This window comes from Carcharodon carcharias, chromosome 23 (genome assembly GCF_017639515.1).
Source record: "Carcharodon carcharias isolate sCarCar2 chromosome 23, sCarCar2.pri, whole genome shotgun sequence".
In the NCBI taxonomy this organism is placed as follows: domain Eukaryota; kingdom Metazoa; phylum Chordata; class Chondrichthyes; order Lamniformes; family Lamnidae; genus Carcharodon; species Carcharodon carcharias.
Window position 1 is genome coordinate 42942928 of NC_054489.1, and position 14307 is coordinate 42957234.

The 14307-nt window shown below is 42.1% G+C and overlaps 1 protein-coding gene across 1 annotated transcript in view; it reads left to right on the top strand.

Annotated features, from left to right (window-relative positions):
* LOC121269257 (tRNA N(3)-methylcytidine methyltransferase METTL2-like) overlaps window positions 1-12190 on the top strand; it is a 41080-nt gene extending 28890 nt beyond the window's left edge. The window contains exons 8-9 of the mRNA XM_041173817.1: window positions 8447-8512; window positions 10575-12190. Coding sequence (XP_041029751.1) covers window positions 8447-8512; window positions 10575-10726 — 218 coding nt within the window. The 3' untranslated portion in view covers window positions 10727-12190. The remainder of the gene's footprint in view (window positions 1-8446; window positions 8513-10574) is intronic.
* The last annotated feature ends 2117 nt before the right edge of the window (window positions 12191-14307 follow it).

The following is a 14307-nucleotide window of genomic DNA, read 5'->3' on the forward strand; positions in this document are numbered from 1 at the left end:
TCTGTTCTGTAGTCACCCTCCATTTAAATAATATTCTGACTTCTATTCTCCTGCTAAAGCGGTTAATTTCACATTTTCCCACATTATACCCCATCTGCCAAGTTTTTATCCACTCAATTAACTTATCTATATATCTTTGCAGACTCTTTGAATCCTCCTCACAACTTGCTTTCCTACCTATCTTTGTATCATCAGCAAATTTGGTTACAATGCACTCGGTCTCTTCACTCCAGTTATGAATATAGATTGTAAATAGTTGAGGTACCAACAAAGATCCCTGTGCCACTCCACTAGTTATAGTTTGCCAACATGAAAATTACTCTTTATCCTGAGTCTTTGTTCCCTGTTAGTTAGCCAATCCTCTGTCCATGCTAGTATATCAACCCAACACCATGAGCTCTTATCTTGTGTAGTAACCTTTTACGTGGCACCTTATCGAATGCCTTTGGAAATTCAGATACATCTACTGGTTCCCCTTTAACCACCCTGCTTGTTCCATCTTCAATTAACTCTAATGAAATCCGTTGTTTGGTCGCACAAAGCTTCAGTGTTACTGGAAAAAGAGATATTTTATCAAAGCTTTTCATCCAGCACTTATCTGCATAATTCACAAGAAAATATCAATGTCAGGGGAAACCGCATATTTATATTGTATGAGAAGAGAGAGCTGATTGGTTGGCAAGTGGACTCTGATTGGTAGAGGTGTTGCCATGGTGAATGCACCAGTTGATGGTGACTGACAGTTAACTGCCCAGCATTGATTGAAATTTAAACCCGTCAGCTTGACTCTGATTGGTCAAGACATTGCCCTGGGGAGTGAACCAGCGAATGGCTGTCACCTATCTTGTTTAACTGAAACAAGAACAATGTGTGTACATCTTCTTTCTGCTGCAAATAACAGGGCCCTGTGAATTAATATATGTAGTTTCCAGTACATGCAATTACGCCACACTGCGAACAGTACTGACAATCTTAAATTGGTTGTCAGTGTAATTCGTAGCACACTAAGGATTATTTATCAAATGTTGCCTAATCATGGCAACACATCTAGTGTCTGACACTGTGTTTTGAGTTTTGCAAGCACGGGTTAGTTGGGTACGGTCTGTACCTTGCCCGTTGCAAACAGTGGAAGGGACTTGTTGTTTGATGCGATCCGCCATTTCTTGAGATGTACGGCCTACATATCTAGCATCCCTGTCAATGAAATTCATACACCACATTACTCATTTGTGTGAGAGGCAGAAAATCTTTTTGGCTTGACGGCAGCATCCTGTTAGTGGCGAATACCATTTGTGCTGCTACTTTAGTGTAGCAGCGTTAAATAGCTAGCTTTACCTGTTGCTCAAATTTTTAGGATACCTTGCCCTACCAGGGTAATCTAAGGTATACTGGGCACTTTTCAGGACCAAAATTGATGGCCTTGGGCCCATTCATGAGTTTGCTTGACCTACTGTGTGAAAAGATCTGATCAGGGTAGCCATTATCCCGCAGGATGTCTTTTATGCACCTTATTTCAGCATCAAGCTTGCATGGTGAGCAAATGGCTTGGGCCCTATTTACGAGGTTGCCAATAAGGCCAATCTTAAAACACATGGAATTGTAAGAGTCCCAACGCATCTGCATTGACCAGTGAAGGGAGGCTTGCGGTAGACCGTGGTAGAGAACCCCCTGGCAGATTTCTCAACTAGTACATCAAGGAAAGGGAGTTCATTTGACTGCTCCATTTCAAAGGTGAGTTTGAGATCAGGATGGAGCCCATTAAGACATGCAAGGAAATTATTACATTCAGCTGTCCACATGCCAATCACTCAGCGCACTCTTCTCAGACAGTATAAATATGTTGTTTCCCTTGACATTGGTATTTTCTTGCAAATTGTCCTCATGAATGCAAGATGAAAAGCCTTGACAAAAAGAGTCTCTCTTTTCAGCAATACTGTAATGAATTTGTCAAACACAATTTCCCTTTCACAAAACCATGTTCAGTCTGCCTGATTGTATTATGATTTTTCTAAGTTTCCTGCCACTACTACTTTAGCAATGAGTTCCTCACAATTTCACAATGACAGATGTCAGGCTAACTGGCCTATAGTTTCCTGCTTTCTGTCTTCCTCCTTTCTTGAATAGAGGTGTTACATTTATGGTTTTTCAATCCGCTGGGATTTTTCTAGAATCTAAGGAATTTTGGTAGATTACAATCACTACATCTACTATCTCTGCAGCCACTTCTTTTAAGACATTAGGATGCAGGCCATCAGATTCAAGGGACTTGTCAGCCTCTAGTTCCATTAGTTTCCCAGTACTTTTTCTCTGGTAATTGTGATTATTTTTTGTTCCTCCCTCCATTTTGCATCTTGATTTTCTATAATTCTTGGGATACTCTTTGTTTTTAGCTGTAAGATAGATGCAAAATACATGTTCCAACTCTCTGACATTTGCTTGTTCTCATTATTAATTTCCCAGTCACACCCTCTAAGGGACCAACGCTTACTTTTGCTACTCTTCCTTTTTATATACTTGTAGAAGCTCTTACACTGCTTTTATATTTCTTGCTAGTTTACTCTCATGCTCTATTTTCTCCCTCTTTTTTTAGTCATCATTTGCTGGTTTCTAATATTTTCCAATCTTCCATCCTATCACTAATCTTCACAGCCATTGAATGCCTTTTCTTTCAATTTGATATCATTCTTAACTTCCTTAATCAACTACAGATGGTGCATCTTTCTCATAGACTCTTTTTTTTCTGAACGGAATATATTTTTGTTGAGAGTTTTGAAGTATCTCCTTAAATGTCAACCGCTGCTTCTCTACCATCTTACATTTTTAACCAGTTTTCCCAGTCCACTTTAGCCAAATCTGTCTTCATACCTTTTTAATTGCCTTTTTTTAAGTTTAAGACATTAGTCTCAGACCCAGATTTCTCACCCTCAAGCTGAATGTGAAATTCTATCAAGTTATGATCACTCTTGCCTAGAGGATCTTTTACTGTGAGGTCATTAATTAATCCTGTCTCATTACACATTACAAGTCTAAAATGCCCTGCTCCCTGGTTGGTTCCAGAATGTATTGTTCTAAGAAACTGTCCCAAATGCACTCTATGAACTCATCCTCCAGGCTACCTTTGCCAATTCTATTTGTCAATCTATATGAAGTTTAAGATTGCCCTTGATTATTACCTTTCTACAAGCCCCTGTTATTTATTGATTCATACTCTGTCCTTCAATGTAGCTACTGTTAGGAGGCCCATAAACTACTCCCAGAAATAGCATTCCCTCTGCCTCAGCATGAGAAATGCAATTGGTGATTCGCTGCTGTTCCTATTCAGGGTATGCTACATCTCCAATTTATGATCAATTAAAGCTTTGATATCAGACTCCTCTGATGACCTGCTGGGTGATGGCACCACCTAGTGTAGCACCAAGCTATACAAACTAGAAAATCTCAGAATCAGTCAGAGCAGGGTGAGGAACCAGAATACTCCTGGCACCTGTGGCATTGTGGCCCAAAATGAGCCATGCCTTTGCGACAGAGAAAACAAATAAAATTTAAAATCTGATCTCAATTTTCACCAACACACAGATTTTACATAACTCAACACCTCAACAGTTAAACACTGCAACAATGCCAAATGAAAACATGATTATTTTCAGTGTTACCACTTAAGAGTGGTGCTACAATAATCCAAAAAACCCGATGCAATATTTAGAAGATGAAAAGGAAATTAATTAGCCTGAAGATCCAAGTTATATTGTCAAAAGTAAAAGAATTGACAAGGCTAAGGACTGGCACCTGTTGCTGGACCTGTGCCAACTCATGGACACTGGTTCTACGGCAGGACAAATGCGTCATGTGTGCTGACTGAGTTATGTCAGAGCACTGAAAATAAGTTCTCCGACAAATCCAGTTTTAAATCGGTGACTCTGCACTGCTCTAAATCTGGCCTCCTGATTTCCATCGCCCTTCCATTGATGGCCCTGCCTTCAGCTACCAGGCCCTGAATTCTTGAATTCCCCCTTTAAACCTATTCACCTCCCTCCTCCTCTAAATCCTACCTCATTGACGAAGCTTTTAATGTCCCCCCAACCCAATCTCTCTCCATGTAGCTTGGCTCTCTGGCCACAGGCATGGTGCTAGAGGACTGTTAATATTGTACCACTATTTGGAAAGGGAGGAAGAAATAGACCAATGACAGGCCAGTCAGCCTAACCTTGGCTGCAGACAAACTATTGGGGGGAAAAAAAAGTCTGTGGGACAGTATAAGTCATTTAGAAACAGTTGATTAATCAAAGACTGGTTCTGTTAAGGAAAGGTCATGTCTGACCAACTTGATAGGATTTTTTAAGGATGCAACAAGAAGAGTTGATGTGAAAATTTATGAGGATTTTGCCAGGAATGGAGAACTTTAGCTGTGATGAAAGATTGGATAGGCTGGGATTGGCTTTTTTTGGAATAGAAGAGGCAAAGGGGAGAATTAATTGAGGAGTATAAAATTATGAGGGGTCTAGACGGAGCCTGATAGGAAGGACCTATTTCTATTAGCAAGAGGTCAATAATCAGGGGTTGTAGATTGTAAAGTAATTGGTAGAAAAATTCGAGGGGAGTTGAGTAATTTTTCACCCAGTGGATGATGGAGATCTGGAACTCACTATTTGAAAGGGTGGTAGAGGCAGAAACCCTCTTTGCATTTAAAAAATACTTAGATATGAACTTGAAGTGTTGTAACCTCCAGGGTTATAGACTAAGAATTGGAAAGTGGGGTTAGGCTGGTTAGTCTATTTTGGCTGGCGCAGACACAAGTGCTGTAAATTTTCTAAATTAATTTGTGTGGTTACGCACCTATGAAGTTCATTTTAATGTCTGACTGTTGAAGATGTTATCACTATGCCAGTTGTTTCCACAAATTGGCTGCAAGTGGAATTAATCATTCCAAGTTCTGCTATGTTCTACTTCTGAGAAGCAATGAGTTAACAGGGCAAAATTACCTACCAGACTAGCTGAATTTATCAGTACAGAGAAATATTGTGGGAGAGTGGAAGTGGAGTTGCAGGTCTGCAATCAAGGGAAAAAAATCACTGGGACGTGGGACTCCATGTTTTGTATTACCTGGACAGTGAGTGCTTAATATAGTGAAAAAAATATCCCATTCTCCCAACCACCACTGCCGCTCTGCTCAATTCAATGAGTACACTGTTCTCACAATAACATGGAAGTTGGTGCTGTGACAAGTAAAATGTCAAACAAAGAATAGGTCGGGTCACTGGGTGTTGGAAAGAGTGATAGAAAACATTCTATTTATTGCATGGTTTAATGACCTTCAGTAACAGGCTCTATTAGACAGAAACGAACCACACTTCCCAGCCCACTTCAGAATTATTTGCTGCGATGCAGAAATGGAACATTTGCTGCTGGAGAGTCACTAAGTTTTCCTGCTATGTTTCAGACTGAGCCACTAACTTTATCCATTCCTATTGAATACATGTTGTTTCTGAGGTAGACCACTAAAGTGTTTGAGACACTTCATATAGAATTGCTAAAGGTCGCAAGGTTTTTCTTAATGAACACTTAATGAAAAATCCTTAAAATCCTTTTCCAAATTTTGTCGAAACTATAGGCAAACGGAGAAATAGATGATGCAGGTAGTTAGACACAGCTCTTTCAAAGCTGGGCCTGTATTTGAAACTAGCCAAAACTGAAGAGATGGAAGTCGTGTTTGTCGTCTGTCTATGAGTCCGCTCTGCAATATATCTAAACCTAGTTCCCAGTGGGAGGGAACTCATTGCCCACAAACTGGCAGTCTCGTTGACAGAGGCCACAGCATGTGTCACTGCCATATGGTGCAGTGAAGTTGTTTTGAGATTGGATGAGAAACATTGAGCAGTGTAAGGGTGCTCTGGAGTTAGCTGGGTTGTACCTGATTCGGAAATGCTTCATACTGGCACTGGTTGACAAAATTGGCAAAGTGTTTTCCATTTTCCAGTGAGATCCTGTACCCAGACCACCACAAAAATCGCCAAAAATACAAAAATAAAAACAGAAAATGCTGGAAAAACTTAGCAGGTCTGGCAGTACCTGTGGAGAGAGAAACAGAGTTAACTTATGGTGTCCAATATGACTCTTCTTTGGAACCAAAAATACTAAATGGGCAGCAGTGCTTTGCATTCCATCCAGTGGCCTGTATGTTTCATCATAATGAAACCCCTTTGCTGAGTGCTTTCAGTAGCTGCAAGTTGAACTCCAGTAAAATGCGGCAATTCATTTAAAATAAAATCAGCTATGCATTTTAAGTCTCTGTATTCTCTCTCTGAATACCATACCCATTCCTGATTGACACAGTCTACCACAGCATCCTCCTCCAACATCACTCTAATGTTGTCCAGCTAGGTGGAGCTGCTCTCACCTGGTTCTATTCTCATTTGTCTCATCATAGCCAGAGAATCATTTGCAACAGCTTCTCTTCCTGTTCCTGCATCCTTACCTCTGGAGTCCCCAAAGATCTATGTTTGCACCCCCTCCCCCAGTTCTCACCCACATACTGCCCCTCAGCGACATCATCCAAAGGCAGAGCGTTAGTTTTCACTTGTATGCTGATGACACCCAGCTCTACCTCATCACCACCTCTCTCGAATCCTCCACTGTTACTAAATTATCAGACCACTTATTCAACTTTCAGTACTGGGTGAACAGAAATTTCCCCTAGTTAAATATTGGGAAGACTGAAGCCATTGTTTTCACCCCCCACTTCAAAGTCCGTTCCTTAACTACCAACTCCAGCCGTCTCCTGGGCAATAGTCTGAGATTAAGCCAGTATGTTCGTAACCTTAAGATAAAGGCAAAATACTGCGGATGCTGGAAATCTGAAACAAAAGTAAAAAAATGCTGGAAAAACTCAGCAGGTCTGATAGCATCTGTGGTGAGAAAGACAGAGTTAATGTTTCGAGTCTGTATGACTCTTCAAGAATAAAATGAAACTGGGGACAAGGACAGCTTTGAGATAGGTTGAGTCTGTGCTGCTAGAGGGAGAGGTCGAGTGTGTTCATGTGGTGGCACATGGAGTGTGGATCTCAGGATGCAACGAGAATAGCAGTCCGAGAAGCGTTGTGTGTCCTGGAGATAACCTGTAATCCTGTGTGGTTTCGAAACATGAGGGATGGAACTTCAGTTGGAATCCACATGGGGTAAGTCGGAGACAGAGACGGTCACTGAGGAAGGAAATATGGCTGTGAAAGCATCAAATGCCAGGAGGGAAACGGAAAGCAATGAAGGTGAACAGGGCAAAAGAGACAAGCAGAAATCCTGTCAGAGAGAAGAGCAGTACTTCCTCAAGGTAGGCATTCCTGGAAGAGAAGTGGTAGTGAATTAAACACTAAGATAAAGGAAAAATACTGCGGATGCTGTAAATCTGAAACAAAATAAAATTAAACTGGGGGCAAGGACAGCTTTGAGATAGGGTGAGTACGAATAAAAATAAACTGGGGGCAAGGACAGCTTTGAGATAGGGTTAGTAAGAATAAAGTGAAACTGGGAACAAGGACAGCTTTGAAATAGGGTGAAGTCATACAGACTTGAAACTTTAACTCTGTATTTCTCTCCAAAGATGCTATCAGACCTGCTGAGTTCTCCAACACTTTATGTTTTTGTTCATAACCTTGCTGTCACACCCGATCCAAGATGAGCTTCCGACCTCATGTTTGTGACATTCCTGAGATTGCCCATTTCCACCTCCATAACACTGGCAATGGAAAACACTTTGCTAATTTTGTCTTTAGTGCCAGTATAAAGCATTTCTGAATCATGTGCAACCCAGCCATCTCCAGAGCACCTTTACACTGCTCAAATAATGCACCTGTCTCAGCTCATCTGTTGCTAAGGCCCTCATCCAGGGTTTCCTCTAGACTCAACTATTCCAACACACACCTGGCTGGTCTCCAAACATTCTGCCCTCTGTAAACTTGAGGTCATCCAAAACTCTGCTGCCCGTGTCTTAACTTGCTGTAAGTCCCATTCTCCTGTCACCCTTGTTCTCGCTCAACTTCATTGGCTCCCAGCCAAGCAATGTCTTATTTTAAAATCCTTGTTTTCAAACCTCTTCATGTTTCCACACTTCTCTACTTCTGTAATTTCCTCCAGCCCTACAACTTTGAGGTATCTGCATTGCTCTAATTCTGGTCACTTGTGCATCCCCAATTTTAATTGCTCCACCATTAGTGACCCTGTCTTCAGCTGCCTAGACCCCAATCTCCGAATTACCCTCCCTGCATCTCTCTACCACGCTTTCCTCTTTTAAGACATTCCTTAAAAATTATCTCTTTGACCAAACTTTGGTCATTTGACCTAATATCTCCTTATGTGGCTAGGTGTGCTGTCTTGTCTTATAATGCTCCTGTGAAGTGCTTTGGAATGTTTTATTACCTTAAAGGAGCTAAATGAATATAAGTTGTTGTTGTTGTAGGTCGCTGTCTATCTAAAAATTTCTACGTTCGAGGAGATGGGACTAGAGTTTATTTCTTCACACCAGGTAATCATACACAGCAGCTTAATCTTCACTACTTTTTTTTAAGAATGTGGGAGTTGAGGGGATTCTTGCATTAGAATAGATAGTGATTTGATCCACAGTCCCTGTTATGAAATGATTCCCATTTTAAAATTTTATGTGCTAAGATCCTGTTTTATTTACCTGATCTCTTCCTAATATGGTCAGTGCTGTCACTTTGGAATGAGAACTCCAACAACTAGCCTATTGGTTTAGCACAACCATGATACATATATTGGCCCAGATCTTCCATTCCCAATTGTGGTGAATGCGGAGATATTCACCACAATTAAGGGGCCACGATGGAATCTGAGGTTCTGGGTACTGGGAAGCCAATTTATGCTGGAACCCAAACGTCCTGATCACCAGAAATGGTTTTGTGAGAGCCCCGGCTGATGATCCTGCTGAGACCAGGCAGCATGTAAATTTGGGCTTTTGGATTTACCTAATTTATTTTACCCTGATTTATTTAGCCCTCTTCTTAGTAGGAGTAGAGCCTACTAGGATCGCTCTTTTAAATCAAGCAGAGTGGCTTCACGTTGCCGTCAACCCTGATGCTGCTAAACTCACCACCCCCCTACTGTCCTGCCACCTGCACCCCTGACTCAGACCCCTGCCCCAATATCTCCAGCTCCATAGTTCCACAGATGTCAGAGCAGAGCAGATGATGCTTTTGGGAGAGGTGTGCACAGTGATAGGAGAGATGAAGGGGTGAATGCCAGGAAGGGGGTGAGCATTATGGGATATGTGGGGGGTGGGTGCAGTGGTGTGTGATGACATGGGTTTGGGAGGGAGGTGAGCAGCATAGGGATGCGGATGGGACTGGGGGTGAGCAGTGATGCAGGTTCGGGTGGGGTGTATGGGGTCATCTGAACAGGGAATGAGGAATTGGGGGTGAACGGCAGTGCAGATGCAGATGTGGGGGTGGGGTGGTGCTAGAATGAAAAATTGATTAAAAATTAGCTTTAAAACACTTGGAAACACTGAACTGAAGTGGTTTGCCTTCAGTTAATGATGACAATGGGGCAGGTTTTGCTTCAACAATGTGATGCCACTAGGCCTCACATTTCTCCTTGACCATTGATATTGCAGCTGGAAGACCAAAGTCCTGCTGCAGCTGACGAGAAAGGCAAGAACAATATTTAAAATGCAGTTAGCAGCAGAAGTCATTGCTTTGCTGTTGACAGGAATATCCTGGCCCTTGTTACACTTTTGCCTCTGAGTCAGAAGGTCATGTGTTCAAGCTCCACTCCAGAGCCTTGAGCACATAATTTAGGCTGAGACTTCAGAGCACCATTGGGGTGTGTGTTGCATTATCGGAGATGCCATCTTTCAGAAGATACATTAAACTGAGGCCCCATTGTGCCTGTTTGGATATAAAAGGAACCATGGCATTATTTAAATGTTCTCCAGATGTCCTGGCTAATATCAATCTGTCAATCAACATCACTAAGCAGACTGTTTGTTCATTTATCTCTGTGGGATCTTGCTGTGTGCAAATTGGCTGCTTCCCTACAATAGTGACTATGCTTCAAAAAGTACTTCACTGGCTGTGGGACACCCTGTATTCATGAAAGGTGTGACTTAAATGCACATCTCTTTCTTTACTATTGCTACTCCCAGCCAAGAAGAGATGTAATGGAGGTTCTTAAAATAATGAAGGGCTATATCAAGGTGAATAGGGAGGCAGTGACTAACAGTCATTAATCTAAAATTGTCTTCAAGAGAATGAGGAAAGAAGTTAAATGCATTTCTTTTCACAAAGGGAATACTTTCCATTGGGAGTGGATGAGGCAGAGATCATTTCTTTTAAGGGAAAAGAAGGTAAATATTTAGATACAATCTGCAAGGAGAGAGCAGGTCAGTGGGATTAGTATTGGTTTATTCCAGTACAGACACAATGATCAAGATAGCCCCTGCTATAAAGCTCTAAAATATCATTTATAAAATTGCCCATAGTGGGCCAGAGGCCGATACTTGATAAGAACATTGCACAGCCTGCAAGGCCTAAGCCCACTTAACCTGTAATACTGTCTTCTCTCTCCAGGTGAACTGGATGAGCTCTTCACATCTGCCAGCCTGGACAAAGTCCAGAACCTAGTGGATCGGCGTCTGCAGGTTAACCGTGGGAAGCAGCTGACTATGTATCGGGTCTGGATCCAGTGCAAGTATCGCAAACCTCTCCAGCAAGGAGAATGAAGATTCCCAACCCCATGTATCAGTTGCCTTTGAGCTGCATTGAATTGATTTGACTGTCTGAGATCCTGATTCAATCTGCTGTCACTTGTTTAGCCCTGATGACTTGACTTAAACCCTCTTGCTCCAAAATCAGAACCGTTATAAAATTCTGGATGACTGCACATTGACTCCTGTCTGTTTATATACAGCACTCTGTATGTTACAGTCACCATATTCATACTTGCTGCTTGTTCTTGGAGGTGAAATCACTGGTCAGTGTGATAATCTGTTGAACCTTTCTGTAGACTGTACAAACCTGAATGCCCATTCCCTTCAGCTCCCCTGTCAGTCATCACAACTCGCTGTTCACACCATTTTCTTCCATTCTCCAAAATTTCTGTAGTCTGTGTTAACATAGCAGGAATAGGTCATTCAGCCCTTTGAGCCTGATCCACTATTCAGTCAGATCATGGCTGATCTGTACCTCAACTCGAGTTACTCACCTTCACTCATATTCTTTGATACCCTTACCTAACAGAAGTCGCTCGGTCTGAGTCTGGAAAGCTCCAATTATCTCAGCATCCATTTTGGGGGTGGGGAGAGTTTTCCAGATTTCTGCTACCTTTTGTCTGAAAAAAAAATTCTTGATTTCGCTCCGAAATAGCTGAGCTCTAATTTTAACACGATGTCCACTTGTTCTTGATCTCGCCCACCAGAAAATATAGTTTCAAATCCTTTGAACCTTTTATATAACTTGATCAGATTGTTCCGCAGTCATTTTCTGGCACTGTATGAACCATTCTGTGCATGCTGGTTTGGTTTCCTTTCCTCATTGGACCCCTGGGTGTCCATGTAAACTATGGTGATCTCAAAATTAGATGAAGATATTCACAACATGAGTTTGCTATTACTTTATTTACTTTGAAAAGGATTTGAGCTGGCTGATCTCTGTAGAGATCCCCATCTCAGCAGCAAGGCTTCCGGGTGCATCAAGGGCCATCTCCTGTAATGAGGGCCCATTAGAGAGAGGGCAACCTCCTTGCATGCTTCCTGCACATCGATTTCGGGGAAGGCCCAGGAACAGATCAATTGTTCACCATTCACAGACGCAGCAAAAAGCATCTTAAACAAAGGAGTCTCACTCTCTGCCATGGATGCCTCAAATTGCTAGGGTGGCGGAGGAAGGGTTAATTCTTATTGGAAAAGTTCGATACACAATGCAGCAAATTTAGACTCTGACCATCGGTAGGCACCACACAAAGGTTGAGTGCATGCCAAGAGAGTCTCTCAATGCTGCTGTGTTTCAAGTAGCCATGTCTGGGTCTGTACATATTATCGTAGTCTAACGAAGCACATCAAGCTGTTCATACTGTTTGACCCACTGTAGATATGGGAACAAAAATTTCGATTTTTAACAGTATTGTCATTGTTTTTACTGGATGGTCTTATGGCAAGAACAGTATATTTAATAAATTGTATTTTTTTCTTCTTTGTCGATATCCAGTGATTTGAGTGGACTTTCCTGTTTGGGTATGTGTGACTCCTGTGACATGTGACACTGTTTTTGTGTGTGTTTTATGACTGTTACTGTGTATACATTAAATATGAATATCCCCTTGATGGCATTACCATCATCAAATTTCCCGCATCGACAGCCTGGGGAACTGAAACAGCCACATAAATAATGTGACTACAAGAGCAGATCAGAGGTTGGGAATTCTGCAGCAAGTAACTCACCTCCTGACTCCCCAAAGTCATTCCAAACCCTACAAGGCACGAGTAAGGAATGTGATAGAACACTTCTCACTTACCAAATGAGTGCAGCTCCAACAAGACATCCAGGACGAAGCTGTCCACTTGATTGGCACATATCCACTGGCTTCACCATCCATTGCCTCCATAACCAGCATACTGTAGCTGAAGTGTATACTATCGACAAGAGGCACTGCAGTAGCTTACCACAGTTTCTTTTCACCTAATAGCATTGTGAGAACAGGTTCACCACTTAGGCTGCAGTGGTTCAAGAAGAAGGTCTGCCCACCACCACCTCAAGGGCAACCAGGGAGAGGTAATAAATTCTGGACTTACCAGTGACGCCCACCACCTGAGAATGAATATTTGAAAAATATTGTAATGTTGCCATCTGTATGTTATATAACATTGTGTATGTTATATATTAGCGTAATTCTCCTCTCCCTGTGCATACTATGTTATAAAGCCCTGTACTTGGGTGTTTTATATAACCACTTCGCTAGGAGTAGACCTGAGGGTAATCCAGTAACAGGAGTGAAAGTGGTTTCAGCTGGGGATGATATCTGACCAGCCTCCTCAACTTTGGACCGTGGTAAAACCAATGGTGGTTTTACTGGGCTTCCAATGAACATCTGATAGTCCCACACAAAAGGCTACAAAACAGTGGGAAGTCAGAATAACTGACTGAAAGGAATAAAATTACTTGTTAGAGAACTCATGTCAGGCTGAGGGGAAGTGTTAGGTGTTGCGCCTGAGGTCTGGGAACTTTGGAGAGAGTTGGAAAAGGAGATGATCTTAAAGAGTTTGTAAAATAATTAAAGGAATGAGCAACGTGATCACAAAATTAAATCCTGTGTACGGCAAGGAGTCACAGGCTCAAACTATATGTCTCCAAGTCAGGAAGGTGCCTGACTTTGAGGAGATCTTGGAGGTGATATAATCTCACTGTTTTTGTACTTGATGGTGGAGGTTGCAAGACTAATGGAAGTGAGCTTGGTGGGTTGCTCCAGAACATAATTTAGATCAGTTCTTCCCAAATATTTACTGCTCTGACCCCAATTTCAATGCATCAGACTTCATGTGACTTGGGTGGGGGGGGGCGGCAGGATCACTTGGGTACTTTCAGCTGCTGAGCGGGGGCAGGGGGTGGATAGGTGGGAGAAATTCACCATGGTGGGAGTTTAAAATGCAAGGTTTTTGAAAAAAATTTACTTTTTCACAGGCATTTTTGCCACATTAATCAGGCCACAAAGATCTGTCAGACCACGCCCAAGAAATAAACATGATTTAAAGGGGCCTCGCAGCTGTTATCAATCATTCTGAGCTCCACAGCATCCATTGCTGTCTCAGAGCTTGCCACCCCAAAATCTCATACTGCAACCCCACTAGGGGTCTCGACCCGCAGTTTTGGAAGCCCTAATTTAGATCGTGTGCATGCACGCCCAACAAGTGGCCTTGTTCTGGCTGGTGTTGAGCTTGACTGTCGATGTACCAAGTGGCTATGGTACTGAACTAGCAACTCAGCATCAGCCCAGTTCAAATCTCATTTTGATGTCATGAGCTTGCACTCCCATATATCAGAATCAAGTATTTTTGAAATGTAGTCACTGCTGTAGTGTAGGAAACGCAGCAGCCAATTTGTAAACAGCAAGCTCCCACAAACAGCAATGTGATAATGACCACATAATCTTATATTTTTTATCATGATGGTTGAGAGGCAATAAGTGTTAAAACACTGGGGAGAACTCCCCTGCTCCCTTTCAAACAGTTCTATGCAACCTTTTACATCCAGGTCAGAGGCCACACCGGCCCTTGGTTTAACATTTCATCCAAGAGATGCTACTTGTGAC